Source organism: Phlebotomus argentipes, unplaced genomic scaffold (genome assembly GCF_947086385.1).
Source record: "Phlebotomus argentipes unplaced genomic scaffold, Phlebotomus argentipes genome assembly scaffold_4, whole genome shotgun sequence".
Classification (NCBI taxonomy): domain Eukaryota; kingdom Metazoa; phylum Arthropoda; class Insecta; order Diptera; family Psychodidae; genus Phlebotomus; species Phlebotomus argentipes.
In genome coordinates, this window is record NW_026776174.1 from 6,833,955 (window position 1) to 6,857,886 (window position 23,932).

The window sequence follows — 23,932 nt, forward strand, 5'->3', positions numbered from 1 at the left end:
GGAATTGCTTGCAAATGTTTATTTCTGTCAATGATTAGCAATCTTGGCGATTTGAGGATAAGAATTGATGTGCTAGAATACTAATTATTCACTAAATCTCCCCGTGAATTATCACATAACCTAGAAAAAAGATTTTTATGATTGATTTTGCGTATAGATCGAAGGAAATCCAAGAAAATCGGGATGATTTGTCAGTAAAATAAGCACTCAGAATAGGAATATTGCAAGTTTCTGAACACTTCAACTTCTTAAGTACTTCTTCTAAGCTGTACACCACTTCTGGCCGTATTATCTCCCCCTTGGCTGAAACCGAACAGCTGTCAAGTCGCAAAATAGCCAATTGCGTCATTTTTTCGCTTATTATTAAATAGTGATTAAGGGACAGAACTGTGAAAAACACAATTCGCAATAGAATATTATGTGTGAACATATATTATAAATGTAGAATGATAACAGGTTGAGCTGAGAGGCGAATCGCAGTTCTCATTGACTAATCAGAACCAATATGGCCCTTTTTACTGGTGTTCTAGCACTGGCGAAAGTAATGAAGTGAGTTCCGTGGGAGGCCAATCTATGAGTAAATTATATGACTGCGCTATTATTACGATTCGCTCTCGCACTTTTACTAGAAAACCCTCCTTATTTCATGTTAATGGAGGTGGCATAAAATTTTCTCTCTCTTGTCTTTTACGTCATTTCTTCGCATAAATCCGATAACGAAGACCACGTCATGGAATTAGGGATGAAAACAGTCATAAATGCCAAACAATTCTCTTTCCTTCTTTTTTCCGCATTCTTTGGAAAATAAAATTAACTTTCTCTTCCACGGGTACTTTATTACATTGCGACGACTTCCAAAAGTCGTTAGGGATGCTTTTGGTGCGGAAAAAAAATCAATGGAGCAGGTTGAATTTAATTTTGAACTTGAAGACAAAAGAGAAACGCGTCGCAAAGATAAAAAACACCGCCCAAGATTTCATGATAGAAGCGGAAGAGATTTTTGTGCTAATACGCAGAGGAAAATCGCTCTTGATTCCATTCTTCACGCGAAGTTCACGCGATTACGTGAACCTGAGAAGGTGATTCTCCACAGGTGAAGTTCACGCTGTGACAGGGTTTTTTTTTCATAGGACTTCATACAGGATCCTGTATTGTTCTCCTGGCGCACCGACTTGTTTCACATCGTGTTCTCCGCAGCACCTGCGGTCAATCGCTGTACAGTCGTCAGGAGTCCTCTTTGTTGGGAATTAATGGCAATCCTGCATGCTCGACAATTGGCATAATGTCTGAAAGGAGGCGAAACTGTGCAGAGAACTCCTCTGTGCATCCCAAGGGAGAGATACTGTGGTCAGATGTGTTTAGAAACAAACACTTCAAAGTAACTTTAAGATGATTTTCACACTATATTCATCAATAAAAACTTTAAGTAAAATTAAGTGGCTGAATAACATTGAGAAACACTCAAAGAAACACCAATTTATGCATTCAGATTGCAATAATTCATATTCCTTAGCAAAGTTGAACGTTTCTGATCAAATATTAAACTGCTAAGATTGACCATAACCTCTAAAATATTGTTTCAGGACACAAAATTGTCTATTTTAACAGCTGCTTGAGTGATTTTCTACTCCAAAATAGCTAATTTCAAGTCATTATTGATGTGTAATAGATTAATATTCTCCGTATTTGGCTCTAAAACCTTTCAAATAGGTTTCTTTCAAGGATTCTTTTCGATATTTTAAGGTACTTTTTAGTTAGAAAGTTGAAATATTTCATAAATACCAAGTTAAATACTGTTTCTCTGTAAGTTTTCAGGGTCATACAAGGATGAAATTGAGTCTTTTCAAGACAAGGACACCAAAATTTGAGGTTATGACACTTTAGGAGGTTGGAAAAATCAATGAAGTTCCTAAAAAGGAGAAGAAAACAAGGAAAATGCATGTTTTAAGTACTCCTCAATTCTCCACGACAATTGTGGAAGTGATGGACACTGTTTAGCCTATTATCTCCCCCTTGGCGATGCCCAGCTGAACTCCAGGCATTATGCTTGAGAAAATTAATGGTGAGATTCCAGCAATTCCTGCACTTTCAAATGCACCATCTCTGCACTCTCTCACCGCCACTTTTGCCTCCGCTGCAGTTTTCTCACAACCCGCACTGCATCCCGATAATAATGAGGTGAATTGGGCAGAATGTGTGGTGCATTTTTGATAGCATACTTTCATTTTTATATGCTTAATCTGAGGCAAAACATGGACAGAGCATAGAGAATTGTATATAAAACTGTGGCACCGGAAATATGTACATATATAATATCTTGTGGTGCACATTAGAGCGGGTGAAATTTGTTCTGGGAATTCTTAATATCATTTGAAACACTTATTATGCATTTGGGAATTAAAATACAATTACACAGCATATTTTCCTCTTCTTCTTCCACTTCACGTTATCATTGTAGAGAGTTTGTAAGAATAGAAATTAAACAAATTTTATACAACTTAAATATTGTCCTTTAAATTTGACCGTAAAGCGTCGCATTTTCAACTGATAAGTATTGCGTAATCACATCAGGAATTCCTAAACTGTCGTGATTATGTACGAAACTCATTAATTTTTCACTTAGTTTATGTGAAGTGTGTGTGTTTTGCATTAAAACTAAATTAACATTTTGTTCTCCATCCCTTGGACAAGCACTTTATTTCATACTGAGAGTTTCATACAATGTTTCAGTTGGCATTTTGTGAAATTGAATAGAGCCGTCAGAAGAGTTGAAATGAACGTCGAATTGTTGCATTGCTAAGCGAGGACTTGAAGTAACACTCGTGAACCTTTAGTTAGACAGTTATTGAGTACAGAAAGAGGCGAATTGTGGGCAGAAGAAGTGAATGAGAAGTGAAAACGATGAAATTAAAAATCGATTTGGGGAGAAGAATATTTTGACGTACTGCGACTGACATTAGGAGAGCAATTAAAGTCAATGGAATTGTCATAACGAACACGCAAGTAAATGAAAGCTTCAATTGATGGGTGAGCTTGAGGCGAAGAGGAGCGAGCAATTCTTGGGCGCCACTCGTGGAATGCTGTGAATGTCACAGAGTCAAGTGGGCGGATGATAACCCAGAGAGACAGAGAGAGAGAGCGGAAGCGCTTCCGAAAAGGAGGTCACCAAGGATATTGTCTGCGTACTGACTTTCTCAGCTTTCAGCCCATGTATTCGGGATAGAAATGTGCGAGTGCAATTCACTTGTAGACACTTTAATTAAATATTTTTCCCGACAGAATGGAATTCCAATGACATCTCAAATATCCTTTCAGTGTCTCACACACTTTTTTTTTCCTCCATCGCTCTTCTCACCATTCCCATATATGCAGACCCACACGGACCTTTTCTGTGCTCAAAATTTTCCTCACACTTGCATTATACAGTAGCGAAAATTAGGTTAAGACACCTATGAAGGTTAGGCCAATTTTCCTTTTGGTGCTGAAAATCCGGTATTTCTCTCAATTTTCGAGACAATTTCATTAAGACAAGAAAGAATTAGAATTTAATGATCTTTCAAATTGCGTTGAGATTATGGCAATATCTCAATTCGCAGCCGAGATATTGCAAAATGCAGAGAAATGTGCGAAAAAGAACAGAGAAAATTAAGTTAAGAAATTGCTTATTTTGCTCTGAATCCTTGTTATAATCATAAAACTGTCTCAGATAATCACATTAAATCATGAGTTTGGAATGTTTAGAAGACATTTACATTATAGAACTTGATTTGGACTTGTTAAATTGCTCTTTGTATGTTTTCAGCTATCATTTAACGCTTTTATACCATTTCTTCCGCTCAATCGCGGCCCAAATCCTGTTCATAAGTTTTCAATGAAGTTTAGAATAGGAGGTTAAGTTAATCGTTCAAGAACAATCATGTAGTCGTGAAAATTACAGCATTTTGCCCTTAAGAAAGTGTGATTTTTAGTCAATTTCTTATCGTCTAGAAAATCGGTAATTTCTTATCGATGCATGGCAGGAAAATGGTTCTAATTGCGTTTGCATGTCGTTTAGCATTCAAGGGTTCCAAAATGTGGTAAATGGTGCTTATGAAATGCCTCAAAATCTAGAACTGTAGCGATTATTGCACACAAAGATATTCCGAAAAACTAAAATTCACTAAACTAACAACCAATCAATGAAATACTGAAGACTTTGCTTCTTTGCGTGCCTTAGAGAACACTTTAGTGATCTTGGTTTTGTGTAAAGTTTGTTTTGTGCATCGTTGAGTGAAATTTCTGGACAATTTTGATGAATCAATGAAAATATGGAATTTTTAGCACCAAAAGTAAAAATGGCCTTAATTTCACAGGTGTGCTAACCTAATTTTCGCTACTGTATATCCAGAGCGAGCTAAAATGTGTTCCACGAAAGGTCTTTTAGTTTTGCCACCCAAATTTACGACCAACGCATAGCAACACACGAGACAACTCCAGAAATGTCTACGTATGTAAAATATCCAACGATAATAAGCAATCTCATTTACAGCTGGAAAAAAAATTCCCTTATTTCTTCTTGCGCTTTCTCTTCACTCTTGTTCTCGTGTTTAATTTTTTTTTCCTCCGCTTTTCCTCCTGCACAAGAAGAAACAAGAAAAACGAAGCGCTGCAGGCATTCGAAAGTTCCACACGCATATTTTGTGTCCCTTGTCAGGGGCTTTTCTCTCCCTTATATTGGAAAGTTCATTTGGGTGCTCGAATATGTGAGGGAAATTTGCCGAGCTGAAGGTAAATCTGAAAGAATTCCACCAAGTTTCCCGCCTTGGGCCAAATTCAATTGCAATTATTTACAAAAACATATAAACTTCTTCGACCAACTCTCTAATTTCACCCAATATTGCGTGGTTGATTTTTCTGCAAAAAGGACTCATTGGAGTGTTTTCTTGTGTTTTCAACCTTGGAAAATGCTTCACATTGTTTTGCTTGTAGAAAAATTAAAGCATATTTCATAGTCATCGGATATTATCCTCTCTTAATCTAATCTAATCTATGGAAAGCCGATTTTTTCTTACCTGTTCTGTTTCGACGGGTGAATAGAAAACTATGAAAAGCCAAAATCGCAATTTTTCACCACAGCGACTTGAAAAATTAGCTTCAATATTGCTGTGAAATTTTCCAAATTAACTTCAAAACACTCAAAACGCCTTCAAATCGTCCGTTAAAGTACAAATATTGCTCTGTATTTGTTATTTTGTAAATATTTTAATTGATTTTATTGATATTTATTGAAATTTTTGACTAAAATACGGCAAAATTAATAGAAAATCTGAAAGTATTACACTCCAAGATCGAATTTTATCCAAATAAGTTCTCAAAAATTAACTTTTCATACTTGATTTGAACATTTCTTTGAAGTTGTCAAGTGACAAAATTTAAAAAATATCAGAAATATTCGCTCAAAGTCTAAAAGACATTTTAGGATAATTCTGAAAATCTATAATTATTTTCTCAAAAAGTGTTTGATGCGTTTTCATTCCACTTTTCATTCAGAAAACATGACAATTTTTTCCATTTGTGCTTTTCAGATAAATAAGTATTCTTTACTATTGCCTTATAAGATACAAATCTCGAAATTTTTTACAGGAAGAACAGATAAAGAGCTTTTCAAGAATACATAAGACAAAAACTATCATAAATCGACTTTGCATAGTTTTCAATTCACTCTTCGAAATAAGCACTGAAGGCGTATTAATACAGATTGTTGCTGTAAATTACCTGTTATTTCTGGAGATGGAAAACACTTCTTACAATTGAAAACAATTCCGATTGCTTTTGTATTCTATTTCTGTTTCATCATCGAGAGACTCGTCAGAGTTACAAACACAGCAGCAATTTCCTGAGATGTTTTACATGGTAATTAAATTAGATTTAGAATGTTTTCTGTTTTCTCCTATATATATATTCCTAATTTGGCATCTTGACAACTGGGAAAAAAAGAGGAGAATTCAAAATCCTCGCTGATGACAATGGGAAAAGACGCAGAAGCTAACATGACGGGAAAATATTCCGTGGTAGAATTTGTCAGAGCGCACATTTTCTTGGCAAGCAGAAACATGGTTTTGTGTGTGTTCTAGTTGTGCTAGGCGAAACAAGGAGTAGCCGCAAATATGGTGGCGGCGTGAAGAAGTCCAGATGGAGAGGACAAGGGCGGAGAGGAGTGGAAAATGAGTGGAAGAAGAGAAATGAAAATGCCACAGAGAATGTCGGATGCGAAGGAGAGGAAATTTCACTGTTTGGCTGCGGCGGAGAATTTTGGGCAAGAGGAACCAGAAAAAAGTGGTTAGGAGTCCTTGTTGGTAATTGAACAGCCGCAATTCATTCCAGAACGCTGTTTCCGTTTTATTTTTATTCCACCGTCCGCCCCCTGTTGGCTCTTGTGTCTGATGAACTATCATTATCTCAAGTGGGGGGACGTGGGCGTCGGCCCAAAAGCGCTACCACATAAATTTTCCTCTGCGAAAAACGATTTACTCGTCCATCCCATTCGCTTCGAGTGGGAGAGGCGGGGGTGGACTCATATCGAGTGATTCACCCTTCAGAATTATCCACAGGAATTTACTGCACAACAGTCTCCAAATCACACAATTCCGGGGGCTGTGCAGAAAATCCCATCGCCGAGTCGAAGAAAGCGCGCCTCTTTGCGAAACTCTTTCTTCGCTTCTACGGATAGTTTTTCCCTCCCTCAGAACCAAGGGGTTTTGCTAATGTTGGAAAAATTCGTTGAATAAGTGGAATAATTGGAGAATAATTCTAACTGAAAACCCTCGTAAAAACACATGAATTCATTGCAGTTATTCCAGAAATAACCTAAATAAAGAATAACACAATTTTACACATTTTTCAGTCTAATCTAGGTTATTTTTACGTCTCAAGATGGTAAAACACTTAAAAATCTTAGATTTCTGTCTTCATTTTCTCAGTTTTATCTTTGGTAAATGCTAAGGAAACTTCTGACTGAAGAAAAAATCCTTTTTGGCATATTTTTAATACTTTCAAACGTGGAAATTTGTAAATATTTGAGGCTTAATTTGCCACTTTAAAGCACAAAGTGCGGAAAAACCTAAGCAAATAGACATTTTTCTAGGCTGAAATTACATTTTTAATGTCATTATTGGGCTTTTAAGTTGATTTATGACTATAATTTAATTAACCTGAAGTTTTTGCAACACAAATTCTTAATTTTGTGCCAAGAAAGAAAGAAATATTCACAATTTAAACACAGATTAGATGATTTTGAGCATCAGAATCTGCCCTTAATCAATCACATGATCTAGAAATGCAATAAAATTAGATTTTTCTACGCGAAATAATTGAGAAAATGCCTAAATTTGCTGCAGTCCGTTTTTTACAAGTTCGAAAGTGTTATTCCTGACCTATTCTTCTTTCTTATAACACTCAAAACCCAGATTGGCAAGCCCTTTGTGTAAAACTCTTTTGCTTCTGCGGGATAGTTTTTCCATCCCTCAAAGCGCAATTCTGCTTAATGTTTATTCAGAGAAAAAGACGCACAACACTCAAGACAAACTGCAACTCGTGATGATCGTGGGGAAAAGGGCGTGAGGCCCAAAATGGTGTGGCATTATGCGAAAATATATCATATTCCGCAATCTCATAGTTCATTCTCCACGGCTTACCATCGCCATACATATGTATAATACGATGTGAGCCTGAGAAAAAAAAGCTCACGCAGCATTTTCTCATGCCATATTTTTTCATCTCGACAGTATCAAAGTGTGCTAAATTTTTGGGTGGATTTGAAGGAAATTTTTGGCATAACTTTGTGGCACAACGAGAGAAACAAAACTATAGCAACTAAATTCAGATAAACGATCCGAATGGGATTTCAAACACTGCCGGCCGACGCACGACGCCCCAAATCTCGTATGTTTTCTCCCGCCGCACAGTGGAAAGTTCTCATGGTAAACTTCATACTCGCCACTTTGTTCGACTCTCCCTGCGAAGCAGTCACTCGGAATGTTGTTGATTCACCCAAGAACTTATGAAGCTCCGCTCCCCCGGGGGGAGAATGGTCGGTCCCAGCGGCCAGCTTCTGCTCAGATGATATTGGAAAGTTGCCCGAATTCGTCGGCGAAAAGAGGCGTCGACACAAAGACAATTCACTGCTGTTTGACTCTATCAACATTTAATTCTCCAAGATAATTCGAGATAGTACACACACTGTTAATTTACCTTTCAAACATCAACTTTACATTCCTCCGTATCACTAGTTTACGTATCTGATATTCCATCTCCTTTTTCTTCCCCCCACAAAGTTCCTTCATATCCACGCAATATTTAAAGTTCAAAGTCACTTTAAGCTTTGAGTTAAGCTGTCTCTTGAATTTGACGTGCACATCTCACCATACGGAGACTCTTGAGGACTTCATTCACTGATACAATGGTCTCTTGCTTCACTGCAAATAGGAATTTACACAATATTGCTCCCGCACAACCATAGCTGTCACCGATATACGAAAATCAGATTGGAAGCGAACGCGAAAACCATTGTCGAGACGAGCGGAGGCCAAGTTGTGGAACAGCCGTGTTGCATCGCGGCAGGATTCTCACCTGAGAACGAAATGAAAGCCACTCAAAAACTCCAAAAGAAGGCTCAGAAAACAGCTCATGCTCTTGAAGTAATCTATTGATGTTTTCCAGTGAATTTCCCACTGAAAAGGCAGAGAATTGGAATAGAGAGAAATTGACTAACCATTGAGCACGTGGACGGTGACTGTGGTCGCGGCGACGTCGGCCAGTGAGCAGGTGTAGTTGCCGGAATCGTATCGATTGGCGTTGGCGATGTAGAGTCGGCTCACAGCTCCGCCGGGCTTCAGGTCAGTCTTGACGCTGCGGGAAAAGCGGCCGTTAGAAAGTGAGCTCGCGGCGAGGCGCGAAAGGGCGCGAATTGTACCTGATGCCGCCGCGGCTGGTGTCGTAGTTGAGCATCCGCTGGCCGTGCTTCCACGTGACGTAGGTCGTGGGCTGCGGCACCTTGCTGATCACGCACTTGAGCTCGATCGTGCTGCCCGCCTTGTAGAACTTGTCGGCGCCGGCGCCGCCGCGCTCGTCCACGATCTCGACGCGCGGCACTGCGAGAGGGAGAGCGGGGGTGAGGCGAGGGTTGGGGCTGGGGGCGGGCACTTACCCACGACGGTGAGGTGCACGAGGAAGACGAGCGGCGGGTGCGAGGACACCTGGCACTCGTAGTGGCCCTCGTCGCGCTCGTTGGCGAACTGGATGAGGAGCTGCCAGTCGTTGGGCGCCAGGTACTCGAGCTGGTAGCGCGAGTCGCTGCTGTAGGTGTGGCGGCCGAAGGTGATGAGCTGCAGCTGGTCCTCTTTCCGGCGCACCCACGAGACCTGCGGAGCAATGGTCTGTCAGCTGTTGGACAGCGCGCGCGAAGCGCTTCTCACCGTTTTCTCCCGCAGGTCGTTCACGCGGCAGTGCAGATGCACGTGGCTGCCGAGCTGCGTGGTGACGTTGGCCGCGGCCGCGGGCTCCTCGAAGAAGGGCTGCGGCTCGCGCGTGGTGGTCTCCAGCGACTCCGCGCTGTCGTCCGTGTCGCCGCCGTCCGGGGAGTCCGTGAAGGGCGACGAGAACTCCTGCCAGAAGCTCTTCGGCAGGCTGTCGAAGGGGTCGCCCTCGCGCGGCCGCAGGATGGGCGGCGGGGGGCCGCGGGCCGCGGCCAAGGCCACCGCCAGGATCAACTCAAGCAGAAGCAGCGTCACTCGTCGTCGCCTCATGGCGACGCTCCTGAGCACCGCTTTGTTCTACAAAGCACCATGTGTGACCGACATTCTCCCCATTTTCCCACCCCCTCAGAATCGGTGCTTTTCCCGGCCAGAGACTTTCTCAGCTTTTCAAGCTACAAGCTCAGTTCATTGTTTATCGTCTGAGGAAAATCACTTAATGCCCTGGCTTCTCGCTCTATCTGCAAATGAATTTTCGACAATTCTACAAACCCAAAGTTTATTAGAATATTTCGTCACGTGTTCCTCAAAGTGACGTAAGGATTTAATATGTGTTGTGCGGAGAATTATTTGGAGTGTAATTGGAATTTCCTATACTAATCCATTCTGAGATATTTCACGCTTTTCTTCTGGCTCCGCCGAAAATCCGATGCAGAATGTCCGGGAAAACAGTGGGAAATACGTTGATTGGCGAAGAAGGTGGAGCGCTTGCGGTGGATTTAGTGACTGGCAGCCTGAAATAGTTTGTGTGTGTGTGCGGGGAAAGTTTGAAAGTGACCCGAATGGGGGTTTGGCATGGCTTAGGAGCTGCGGCTCTTTGACTAAAGCCAGATGAATAGGATTTCCCTTTCGATTGTGACACGCTTTTGGGTGTGGGATTCAATTAAAATTGGTCGAAGAAGTAAATTTATGCGTGCTCGCAGGGAGATGGACCGGAACAGAATCTGGCCGACAGGTGAGGAAGGGGCGCTACTCTTTTGTGCATCCAAGTGAAACGATAAAGCCGCTCACAGCGGTTATAGTATGACCTGGCACAGCTCAGCAAGGGTGAGATTTTCTCACTCCAAGAAAACTTCTCCGGCACACAGATAAACTCCGCTGGAAATTCATTTCAAAGTTTTCCCCATTTTACACTTGCCACCTCATCCAGAATCTCTTTTCAAACGCAGGTAATTCGAGCCGTTCGCCGGCATTGTATGTGCCCAACGGAGCGTCAATTCCAAAATATTCACACGTGTGTACGCAACTTTCACAAGAAAACCCATTTGCACGATGTTCAGAGATGAGAGCACATTATTCAGATTGCTGCCTTTTCAATTAATTCACGGACATCGAGTGAGTAAAGGCAAAGCCGTACTACAAATATTTCCACTAATTGCACGGCGGACACGCTGAAATATGCACAGAAAATGTCCTTCTAAATTGAATTGAAGCGCAGGAATCAAGTAATTTGCTGAGGAAATATTTTGCCTCACTTCCAAAGCAGTCTCGTCAAAGGGGTTGCTAATGTAGATTTTCAATAGATTCAATAGTTTCACAGCTGTGGAGAAAGGTTTGTTGGGGATCTTAAGGACTCGAGAATTCTGTGTGAAATTTAAAGAAAGTGTGGAAAATATTTGAAAAGGTTTGGAGATCATTTGGAGAAAGATCTAAGAAAAAAAAGGTATTTTGCAAGTGTAAAAACGAATTTGTGGTAAAGTTTAAGGTGAACTTATTAATATTGAACGGTTAAAGGGCACTTGATGTGATTTTTTTCAGTACTAGCAACTACAGATGACGTATTGATAGACACAGTTTCGTGAAGAATATTTAAAGATTCTCGTATGTGCAAAAGATTTAAGAAGTTTTCCCAATTTCGCACACGTTTTTATCGTAAAACCTTGCGTAAAACCGTTAATATCCGATTAAAGGTCAAGTATTAAAGTAATATTATCAATTCCTTTGTGTTCTCAAGCTTTTCAGCTGAGAAATTCGCTCTCCGCACTTTAAAAAATGCACTAAACAAATGTTAATGAAATAGTGTAAAAATATTTGTGTCTTTGTTCAGAACCATCGCAAAATCGCTGTAACTTCGAAAGGGATCAAGTGAGAATAAGGAAATATGTTTCTGGGGCATCTCAAGCCGAGTGACACTGCATCCCCAATATTAGCAACCCCTTGAGTCTCGTCATGAGTTGCTGACCAGCGCCAAGAGGCGGCACACTGTTCTGGGTGGTTGTCTTGCGTCGAGGGGTAATGCATTGTGAGAGGATTATCTCGTCATGGTTATTTCAGGAGGAAAAGAAGGGCGAAAGGGGCGCCCGGAAGTGAAGGGCGGAGGGAGAAATGAGGCACGTATAGTCATTTGTGGCTTCCATCTCATGAACATCGAGAGATTCCCCACGAAAGCTCCACTTCCTTGGCAGGAATAGTTTTCAAGTTGGCACGCCATTGCCAATAGGATGGCGAGAATTCTCTGCCATTTCCACCATCAAACATCCACTCGCACATGAGTCCCAAAAGCCAATTAGAAATTTGTCATAATGAACCTCAAAGCCACAGAATTATCATGTAAATTGAAAGCTTCGCAATATGCTTTTACACCCCCATCCGCCCAACGCAAAACCGCACACTCACTTTCCATTTTCCCCCCCAATTCATCTCCGTGTGTGCATAGTGTACATATGCACAAACGAAGGGAAAATTCCGATGTAAATTTTTAAACATATCACACAATCCAAAAAAATGTTTCCGCTCGAAAATTGCCTCGCGAGAGAGAGAGAGAGAGAGAGAGAGAGAGAGAGTTGATTTTCCCATAGCATTTTCACGAATAATTCCATCAAAGTTTTATGTGATTTTGCCAACATGAAAAACATTTTTAAATGCCTCCTCGGTTATTTTAGGATTCAAGTGCTTATTGGGCATAATTTTAATTGTGCAATTCGGTTCAGGCATTCAACTTTGCATCCACTTTTTTTGACAAAATTTACTCGCAAAGTGCAATTAAAAAGTAACAACATTCAGTGTTTCCGATTGATTTTCAGCACTTTTTAGAAATACTCTGTGTTTATTTACATCCGTAACGAATAGTGAAATTATTTCCATGATTTTACGCGCTGGAATTAAATCAAGGGGGAGATAGTACAGTCAGAAGTGGTGTACAGCTGAGCGGAAGTCTTGAAAAGTGAAAGTGTTCAGAAACTTGCATTATTCCGTTCATATGTTGTTATTTTACTGACAAATTATCACGATTCTTTGGATTTCTTTTGATTTTTACACAGAAGCAATCACAATCATTTATTTCTAGGTTATGTTACGAATTAAGAGCGGATTTAGTGAATAATTCGCATTCTAGCACAACAATTCTTATGTTCAAGTCCAAAAGATCGCTAGTCTTTGGCATAATTAAGCATTTGCATGCAATAAACATTTCTATTATAAATCTGAGTGTTGAGATCTATTATAACCTCAAAAATAGTCATTTGAATGTTAAAAATGTATATTTAGAAAACTTTCTGGACAATTTTGACGGTGAATCTCCAATTTTTAGATCATTAGCAAATCGAAAGAGATGATTTTGTAATCTAGAAAGCTTCCAAACAGAGTCTTTAAAGCTCTTTTATTGATATTCTTAGGTTATATTCGGAAAAGATGTTCAAGAAAGGGTTTTAAAATGGATTTTTTTTTCAGAAATATCGCATGGAAACTTAAGAGATACTTTAAATTTTGGGAATTGATGTGGAAACAGACTACAAACTTCAAGATCTGGAAGTGGTGTACAGATTAAGGGCACATAATCTCCCCCTTGAATGAAATTAGAAGTAAATCTATAGCGTAATTTCGAAAACAAAACACATAAATGCGCTTCAATTACCGCACTTTGCCACTAAACTCGGCGTTTCTTGTTCAAATTGTTGTTTATGACCTTTTTCGTGATACAGAAGGTCAACAAAGCCCATAGAAATTCAGTGGAAACACGGAAAATATCCGATTGTACATTATAATACAGCATCAATACAATGATTTACTCTAATCGATGATTGCAAAGATTGTAAAAGGCATTTTCACTGCGGAACACTGGAGAAGTTGCGCGGCAAAATAGTGGTAAAATGTCTTTATGAGACGTGCTTTTCGCTCCATAACGACCTGCTATTTTACATGATGGCGTTGCAGCGAAATTTGTAAAATTACAGACAAAGAGGCTTTGTTCCAGGCGCCGCTCATTCAGTGTTATAATACACAGTGAAATGCGAATCTCTTGAATGGGCGTGCGGATGAAATGGGGGTGAAAATGCGATACGACAGCTTGAGAATATTCCTCAGACATCACTTGGCGCGTCGCGTGGAGTTTCCCAAGGAATATCCAATCAAACTGTCTCCTGTCTCAGCGTGCATGTCGAAAGTGCAGAGATTTGAGGGAAAATGAATGTACTTTGGGTGACACGGGAGAAAGGAATGCTCACAGTTTTTCTTCTATTTTCCTTTCTTCTTTGCCAAGCCATATCGACGGGAAAATGCACGTCTATGTCAGAGAAAGATGTACTGTGTGTCATGCTGGCGAAGCTAATAAAATCTCATCGTGTTGTCGATGCATAGCAGAGGCAGATGAATACAATATAAGTGAGACAGTGAATGAAAGCCATCAATTTCAATAAAAATTGACTGACTTGAAGACAATATTGAGGCAAAAGACATGCATTGATATGCAATGTGAGAAGTGATAGATTTGCTGAACTGTCACTATGATCATGAGAATGGTAATAAAAATCCCTTCCATTCAGAGCTTGGAGTTGAAGAGAGAAAATTGCACGATTTCTTCGGGGGTCATTTTCTTCAAAGCTTCTCACCCAACTTTGTGATTCATGACGACGCTCAGAGCTTTCAGCAAACAAACCCCCCACTTTCTCACACCCCACAACTCATGATCTGCACAACACTTTCTCAGTTTAAGTATATATTTAAGTATATATGCGAAAGTGATGATTTCCCTTCTCGACTTTCACTTTTCGTGTTGACTTGCGAGGGCGGTGAAATTTCTTCCGACGAATTTACTACGTTCATTTTCCCCTCGATTGATTCTTAATTTCCACGGGTGTGTATTGTAATGATGACATTTCTTGGCGGAAGCCGGAAAGCTAGAGAAGCTTTAAGTAATCCCCATTAAGAAACGTGTCTCTGAAGACGTCAATTAAAACACTTTTGCAGAAGGAATTAACTTCACTCTCATGCTTTAACTTCGCTCGAATGGCCGTGGCAGTTTTATTAGACTTTCTCTATTCAAATACAATTTCCTGAGGTTTCAGCCAAGGGGGAGATAATACAGTCAGAAGTGGTGTACAGCTCAGCAGAAGTACTTAAGAAGTGGAAGTGTTGAAAAACCTACAAAATTCTAATCTTGAGCGCTTCTTTCAATGACGAATCATTCAGATTTTTTGAATTCCCTCCGATTTTCACGCAGAAACAAACGTAATAATCCTTTTTATAGGTTATGTAACCAATTAAGGACATTTTTAGTGAATAATTCGCATTCTAGCACAACAATTCTTTTATTCAGATCCAAAAAATCGTCGTATTAAGAATTTGCATGCAATAAATAGTGCTTTTTCAATCATTCGATGTTAAGAAACACTGCAAATTGTGATAAGATTGAACATAACCTCAAAAAGAGTGAGTTCAATTAGTAATCTTTCTGCATGATTTTGGCTCTACAACAGCAATTTTTAGTTCGTTGTCACCTTATAACAGATGATTTTGTGATCTAGAAAGCATCTAAACATAGTTTTGGAAGATCTTTTCGTTGTATTTTGAGGTTATGATCAGAAAAGATACCAAAAAAGCGTTTTTAAGTGGATTTTTGCAAAAATATCGAATGGAAACTTAAGAGATTATTTTTAATTTGGGAATTAGTGTGAAAACAGTCTAAAAACTTCAATTTCTAGAAGTGTCAGGCAAATTCGGAAGTGTTTCGAAGTGTTGTACAGATTTTAGGCATATTATCTCCCCCTTGGGTTTATGATTTACACGAGGAATGTGAAAAATCAAGTTTTAATTCCACTTTTGCTGCCCAATAAAAGTGATACGCAAATTCTCGTGTTCTATTTGTGGCGAAAGCATTGATGAACTGCATGAAAACTACATTTGCAGCAATCAATTTCCATTGCAATTTCCCACTAACAAGGAGAATATGAAAAGTGTTCCGCCTCTTGTGCACTATTTTGCCAAAGTGCCCGACGTTGTCGTCGGATCATTGAGCAGATATTTACGCAATTGCACGGTGATTTTGGGAGTACACCCAAACGGTGTCATATACAAAATTCCAGCAATTCCGATCTCCTTGCAGAACACACACAGAGTATGTCCATTTGGAAGGACAATTTAATGTTTCCAGGGATGGAGAGAAGTTCTCTTTCCCTCCACCCAATTGCTTCACATTTGAAAATAACTTCCTTCACTGGCGAGATGGAAGCATTTGTGGGATGTTGCATGACAATTACGAAGTGGAATTTTCTAAGAGCCATTTGCCATTCCAACACTGGCTATAGTGATGTCTTAAATGGCCTCATTTTGCTTATATGGAAATATCTCAGAGTGGGTCAGAGAGGAAGGGATGTTTTCCAATGTTCATCCAACTATTCTTCCACTTCTTTGCTCCATTTTCCCTACTTGACTTACCCTTGTGTGTGGCGGAAAATCTGCTGTCCTCGTGACCTTTGCCAATTCCACAGTATTTATTCCACAAATTACACTATGAATTCGCGTAATCCATCCAAAAACAACCCCCAAACTCACTTTTTTTTTACAACTGTGCGACGCAGTTGGGAAATGTGACGCCGCGATTCAGGCGGTGGGAAAAAGTGTATCGCGAGCTATGCGGGGATGCTGTCGGCCTCACCTCAGAGGGTTGCTGGGTAATTTGCAGAGGATGCGTCCAAAGGCGCGAGAGTTGAAGCTCCAACTGTCGACTCTTTGGGGTGTTTCATGTCACGAGGAAGGCATCCACTTCCCCAGTATTTCTCCACACGATTGCGCATAGAGTGGCAGAGTCATTCTCAAATATTCCTCGTTAGGGCTTGTTTTAATCAAGAGCCATAGAAGAGTCGGAGAGGAAACAAGGGAAAAACATTTTTCCACACACAACAACAAGGGCAAGGAGGAGACAGAAAAAAATACCCGTTAAACAGGGAATTTATGATCCACAAGAAGATTTTCTCATATCCGCGAGGGAAGAGCCTTTCCATTCATATTTTCCCTAAGTCCTCTGACGTGGCCTAATCAGTTTCCCACCCACCCGACAGAGCCCCTCGAGCCCCAGAGGAGTCTGAGTGTGTGGCAAGTGCTCGGGAAAAATAATACAGAAATCAAATCACGTTCAGAAATGTGTGTGTATCGCTTTAACTATCGCAAAAAAGACTTCCTTCCACCCACTCCCAGTTATATACACCCCCAGTTTATATTGGATTTCCCACAAAAGTCTCACCCATGCTGGAAAATCTATAAACTTCCCCCTTGTTAAGTAACCACAAAACGCTATACTTGATAGAAATAACAAGTAATTTGTGAATGTGAAAGTAGTTTTATGCACTAAACACCAATGGAAATTATCTCACAACATCGCATATTCAACATGTATAGTGTGGAATTTTCCCTGAGCGTGGAGAAAACTTTCACACTTTTCACGCGAAAGAAATTAAATCTACCTTCTCGCACTCCTTCTAGCCATTATATGTATATGAGATATTTGAAGTTTTCATCATGGCTTTAAGCCGTGTTATTCTTCGCCGGATGCAACTTTTCCCATTATCTCCAATTTGATTTACAAGAACAATTCTCATTTGCATGCACTCGCGCAATTCGACTATGAAAATATATTTAGCTAAGAGATGAGTAGTCAAATTTCCAGCATAATAATTAAACGACTTCTTAATGTGATCACAACCCCAAGTCAAGGAGGAAACTCGGCGACGAGGGAAAAAAACTGTGCAAAGGATAAAGACAGGAAAATTATGGGGTTTAGGATGGTCTTGAGGATGGCATAGGGAAAATATCTGAAAGCTTGAATACTTAAGAAGCGCCTCTAGTGAGACTTCATTATCCTCATAATGGAATTTCTCAATTAAAAATGCATTGTTCGATGTCAGAATAATTCATTTACTCATTCACGATACTAATTGCTTCTGAGTTAACATGAAAATTGCTCTCAACTCGAGTTGCACCAGAGTTTGTGTCTTTTTTTCCCACCCTCTCACAGCGTCGTCTTGTGTGTCATCTCTTGTTCGATGCTGCGCGAATACGCGCAATTTTTCTACACCCACTATCTCCAAGGGAGGAATAATATGGTGGGAAGTGGTGTACACTTTTTCAGAAGTGTCCTAAAATTCAATTTTATTTCACAAATTTGAGAAATTCATCCCGGTTTTCATGGTTTTCAGTCTCATAGAATAAAAGAAACGCGAAAATATTTATTTTTCACCTCTAAATGCTATTAAGGACAAGAAATCTCTAATTTCTCTGCGCAGAATTAAGTCTTCGAATGGCGACTGCCGCCGTCATAACAGCTTCGGCTGGAAAAAACGACAGAAAATTCCTGCATCGTCCGCTAATCTGTTCTCGAGGAGGATTTCTCTGATAAACTGCATTAATAGTGCCACTGCCCGGGAAAACTGATGAAAACCACGCAAGTTGTATCATATTAATCAAGAGCACTTTTTGCAGAAACTGAAACGAGCAACTAAAATCCTTTACTTCGGGTGGTTTTACATTAAAAAGGGTCGTAAATATTCTCTAATTGTTTCTTTTAGCGATCCAAAAATGATCTGAGGCTTTAATTTGACAAAATATTGGAAATATTGTAAAGAAATTTGTATTGCAAAGGCAAAATTTCCAAAATTTGACTTTAACAATTGTTGCAAACAAAATCTCATAGATTTCCATAGAAAATAGGCGCTTAGCAAGCTTCTTAATGCTTAAAAACAGATTTTCCTTCTCGTAATCTACGTAAGATTATGTAAGTAAAAGTCTCTTCTAATTTTTTTTTCTTATAAATGCAAGAAATGAAGGTAGTTTTGGAAGTGTTTGGAAGTAGTGTACACAATTTCAGACAATTTATCCCCCTCTTGACTATCTCTGCTCACAGAATGGCTCATGAGCGCCGAAAAGCATGACTGGAAACAAAAGTGTTCGCGAAGACATTCATTCTGGGGATTTTTCTGTACTTCATAACGCATTTTCTCACGGCATCATTGACGTGTGTATAGAAATAGAGCCGCCTGTGTAGGCGAATGAATCATAAAATATTCATGTCGCACATTTTAATCTTGCAGAAATTGTAATTCCCCCAGTGGATTTGCCGTCTCCACGTGTTCGGGGGCCCTCGACTGTTCTCCACCTTTTCCGCCGAGGCGCTTTTTCCTTGGCGAAAAAAGGGCGAAACGACGGCGATTGGTGGACACCCAATATTGGCTCGTGGAGAAAGTTTACTTTCCTCACTATCGCCTCAACTTGCAACACTTCCCATCTCATCTCTTCGCCTTTTCTCCCCGACGACAGGTCAACTCATTGGCATTTGGGGGCCATTGGGAGACGAAGAGTCTCTCCCATTGAGCCCGAGCGACCCCTTTCAATTGGCTCGCCGTGCCGCCGTCGTGAAAAGTCTCAAACCCATAAAACCCCAAGTCAAAGTCCATTGAAGACCTCCTTTTTTTCCCTTTTCTCTCTTACAATCTCTCTTCCCTCTCGAAGCTATTTGATGATGTTGCTCGCTGAAAGATGTTTTAATTCCCTCTCACTCCGGCCTAAATGGCGGGCGGATGCCTCTGCCCTCCTCTGCCACGACAAGAAGCAGCCTCACATGCCACACACGAGAGTGAGATAGCGAAGAAAGATGGCAAAATCCAATCTTTCCTTCCATCATCTTTCACTTTTTGTATGCCTTCTCGCGCGCGCAACAGAATGAAGACTTTTTTCTGCATGATGGATGAGGGTGGAAACATAATTAATTGTATATTTTTTCGAGCACCCCACCACCCACCGGCAAAAAGGGCCCAGAGAAGCTTTAAAAAGTAATATTCACGTATAATGTATAGAACAACAAAGAAAACTTTTTATCTGCCTTTATTAGCTACCCCAGACTCACCAAGTTAAATGAAATATTTACTCGGAACATCCCTTTCTGCTCTCACACTCCGCGCGTCGACATTTTCTTTTTTTTTTCGGGACAACCGAGGAATACTTCATCAGCAGGAAGATGAGTGAAGGACACGGTGTGAGTTGGAGAGACACTACGAGTGTTTTTGTTTGGTCCTTTCGCGATCTGAGACGCGATGATGAGGAAATTTGACAGCAAGAATTGCCCCAACAAGCCAAAAGGCACAAGACGCGGACCGAGAGAAATTCACAGGGTGGCAAATCAAATAAAAATAATTGATGAATGTCACTCATTTGTGTGGCGCACTTTTCCATCTTCAAAGCGCGGTAAAAAGTGTCGAAAACCCCTTCAAAGTTCCCAATTAAAAACTTTCCCGCCGCTAATGAGGTAATTTGAAAATTTCTCCACCGGATTTTCATTTTATTGCACACTCTTGATGAAATTACGAAGTTTTATTTTAAGGGATTAACTCTTACTTGCATTTTTCATGAGAAAAATGTCCTTTTGCAAAACAACACACTTTTATTACATTGTGTTTACCAGTGAATTATGCGGCGCGAGATGGAAAAAAGCGCCTGGAGTGAACAAATAAATAATAATATTACATTGTGTCTCACAGGAATGTTTGAAATCATGTCAAATTGCAATTAAACTTTTCTAAAATGTTCTTAGACGTTTAATAGATTTTTATTGCTATTTGTCATATATTTTTTTAAATCTTTTCACTCAAGAAATAAAAAAAAAATTATGTAAAAAAGAGAAATTGATTTTTTTCAACTATTTTATTAAAATGTGCTTGAAAACTAAAAAAAAGGAACAACTTTGGAAAATAATATTTTTGGTTCATCAATAAAATCAAATGAATCATTCTGAAAATAATTATTACACAGGAATATTAGCACATTAATTAATGATTTTTTGATGTTTTTTTCAAGCGAAATTTTCAATTTTCTCTTCTGACAAAGGACGATTTTGACTTTTCATAGCTTTCGATTCACCCATCGATTTTAAATACAAGAATGTTTATTTTATGCAGCAAAATATGAAAATGTTTCATATATTGTGCAGTTATTGGAAATTATACACAATAATTGTTTAAAATCTACAATTCGTTGGGACAAAACAGGATATTTTACACAGAGAATAATAATGAAAGCAAAATTTTACTGTGAATGCGCTGAACGTGGCGGAAATATCAAGTGGTCACTTGAACGAATGAGCGAAATGGATGGGAAAGTCATCAATTATTAATATTTTGCTAATTACTATTTTTGTTGCGCAGCGCGTGAGAGAATAAAATTGAGCACAATGTTGAATTGAGTGGAAAATCCGTTCTAAATTCAAAATTCAATTAATTCACTCAACTGTCAACATGCGAATGGAGCACTTGAGTTGGACGCGCGGTCATTAGGACAACCCGATTTTCAGCGAAATCCATTAAAACGGCTCAAGAGGATGGCCAGGGATGTGTGCATTATATGGGCCGGGCGCGGTATGTGTGTGTTGAGCAAACTTTCGACTGGACGTTGTTGATTTGACGACACGCCACAGCGTTGATTTTGCATCAACTCACCCCATCAGGGCGAAGGGTGAGGGGTGAAGGGCGTGGGCGACAGGGGAGAGTTATTTGCGCGCCACCCAGAGAAATTTATCATGTAATTTGCTGTCATCTCTTCACACGCACCAACAAAACACATCAATTGGAAATTGATTAACTCGCAAATCAGCCATTGAGCCCATGTGCCGGAAAGACAGCGACGCGAGGCGCAGAACACATGACAATATCTCGTTCCATTTGTCTGATTGAGGCTTTCACCTTGATTGCAATTTACATGATTTCCATGGCACAAGGCGTCTCAGAAGGAAATCATGTTTCTCCAAAGTTTCACCTCTTTCGCACTTTTTCCAATTCTTCATTACTCTTGAGCACTTCCAGGTGTGAATTTTCCATTTGTCAAATTAAAATGAAACGACTGAGAATCTCCCTTAGCAGAGAAATTTTCCCAAATGATGAGTTTGAATGTGGAATGGAGAGGAAAAACCCCTTGAGAATCTCTCTCCATCATTTGCAATCGAAGGAAAGTAATTTTGATTTTTTCTCTCCCTTCGCAACATCGCCAAATGCTATATATGTTTGCCAAATGCCAATGACGAAAGTGTGGGTGGATATTGGAAAAAAAGGAAGAAGAAGGGACAAAATAATACTTTGTCATGTTTGTCGCTATCAGATAAAGCTGAAATCATGTGGGACAATTTTGGAGAGTTTTCCTAATAAAATTCAGTTTTCAGTCTTCTTTACATATCATTTCTGTCTCTCTCTTTTTCAACTCCAAGTCAAAGACAGGCATTTTCACAAAAAAAAACTTCTATTCTTCTGACTTCTGAAATTTACATTTGCTTCTATTATGCAAATGTTACATTATACCGAACATTTTACAAAATGTAAAAGAACTTTTTCGAAAGAGTGAGTGACCTTGAAAAAGTTAAATGCAAATTGAGCTTCTGTATAAGAGTGAATGTTGTAAAATATGGAGCAAATCGCACTAAAGCTAAGGAATGTTAAACTTTACGCATGTAAAAGTTTAACACTGCATGTAAATATGAAAAAATACGCTTTGTAGCAAATTTGCAAGAGAAGCGCGAATAGAGCTGATGAGTGTAGATTTTATTCCATATAAAATATATTTTTGTTGAAACATTGTAAAATTTTTCTCTTTTAAATTGTGCAGAGCGGCCAGAAAGGGAACATCGTAAGTTGTCAGAGGCTCAATATTCTCGGGATTTGAAGCGTTTTATTGAGCAGACTGAGAATCAAGAGGAGATAGTCAATATCCTTGCACCCATTTTTGAAATCTTCACGAAATAATAAAAATAATAATGTTTATTCACCTCAAAGTGTGTGTGCGTCTGCCGCCGACTTCAGATCCGACCTCCGAAATTGACACTTTCGAATGCTCGGTCAGATGATCTTGAAGAGTTCAAAAAACTTCCAAGATGCTCTGATTATTACAGATAATGAGCACATTGTTCTTCATAGAAAAGATAGAGTTTTGGGCTTTAAATGAAATACATTTAAAAATGGTCAGATTGCCCTATCTTAACACACAAAGCGTATGCATGCCGTTTCTTCACGTTCAGGACCACTGGCCACTGAAATATGTCCTGGAACAAATCCTGAAAGCAGCAAACGCCCACGGAAGACACAGAAAAGGAAAATAGGAGCGCGAACGAACCACAGTCCGAAGAAAACTGCTGTTGCAAACATATTCGTTCTATTTATCTCTACTTTAACTAAACTAAACTCTCTAACACATCTTTAACATTCCCCAGTTTCAGTGGGAATTGATCCAATAATCAGAAACTTTATGTAAATGAGCGTAAAATTGTTTCGTTCAGCAATGTTATTGTAAGATAGAATGTGTGCTAAATAAATATTATTAAATGAGGATAATTGAGGAGAAAGTTGATTTTATCATTTGGAATTGATATATTTTTCCCACATAAATAAGCGACATTGAAATTGCGAGTGTTAAAATGAATAATTGATAAATCGTCACTATAACAGCGTGTTTTGTATTTCATTACTTGGCGATTAGAGGGAAAATTTATTAATTAGGCAGGATTAGGGGCGACCTCACTGCAATAGACATATAATATTAAGCAGATAGAGGGAGTATATATGTACGTTTATGCGGAGAATTTACCTTTTCCTTTTTCCCTCCTGCTTAGTATATGCTGTGTCGCTTTCCATGTACACTTAGGTATAATGTGTGTTTATGTAAACACACGCCACGAATCCATACATATGTGCTCGCAATATTCTTCGACTTTCAACATGTCACACGCCTCAGTGGCTGGCTACTCCAGAGAAGTCTTCCCCGGAAAGAAGTGTGGCTGGAAGAGAGTCTCCTCGCCACCCACTCGCCAGAATTTATATCGCCAGATCGACAGCATTCCGAGTGACTGAGCCGCCTCAATAGTGGATGTGAGAGAGCAAACAGCGAGAGAACAATTGGCAGCATATGAAGAAAAGTGTGTCAAGGCAGTGTGGGGCTTGAGGAAGTCACTGGAAGAGTGACAAACTCACCTCATCCCCATCCGAACTCTGTCTCCAAAGCACACAAGTTATCTTTTAACGAGCAAGTCTCGTAGGACGCCTTGAAAATTCGACGCCATTGTCCACTTGAGCAGAAAAAGTCAAAGGGAAAAAGCTCTCCAAGCTAGAGGAAGTTCAGCGTGGTGTCGGCAAAATTGCAGAGGAATGATGATTAATATTAAGAGGAGAGTGTACAGAATTAGG

The 23,932-nt window shown here is 39.6% G+C and overlaps 1 protein-coding gene across 2 annotated transcripts; it reads right to left on the reverse strand.

The window, feature by feature from the left end:
• Nucleotides 1–8,166: 8,166 nt before the first annotated feature.
• LOC132257536 (fibroblast growth factor receptor 3-like) lies at nt 8,167–16,423 on the reverse strand. Of its 2 annotated transcripts, none has more exons than XM_059754490.1 (6): nt 16,161–16,423; nt 9,453–9,970; nt 9,185–9,398; nt 8,951–9,128; nt 8,750–8,886; nt 8,167–8,607 (listed from the first exon to the last, which is right to left on the reverse strand). In XM_059754490.1, exons 2-6 carry the CDS (start codon nt 9,780–9,782, stop codon nt 8,501–8,503), a joined length of 966 nt encoding a protein of 321 aa, XP_059610473.1. In that variant the 5' UTR covers nt 9,783–9,970; nt 16,161–16,423; the 3' UTR covers nt 8,167–8,500. The 2 variants fall into 2 exon arrangements, with proteins under 2 accessions (XP_059610473.1, XP_059610472.1); XM_059754489.1 differs by having other exon boundaries at nt 9,453–9,993.
• Nucleotides 16,424–23,932: the final 7,509 nt, after the last annotated feature.

What these genes read in the sequence shown, in the direction of transcription:
- LOC132257536 (XM_059754490.1), bottom strand. Translation starts at nt 9,782, where the DNA reads ATGAGGCGACGACGAGTGACGCTGCTTCTGCTTGAGTTGATCCTGGCG. An exon ending in ACGACCTGCGGGAGAAAACG is followed by an intron (nt 9,399 to 9,452) that starts GTGAGAAGCGCT and finishes ATTGCTCCGCAG; the next exon opens with GTCTCGTGGGTGCGCCGGAA. An exon ending in CACCGTCCACGTGCTCAATG is followed by an intron (nt 8,608 to 8,749) that starts GTTAGTCAATTT and finishes TTTCGTTCTCAG; the next exon opens with GTGAGAATCCTGCCGCGATG.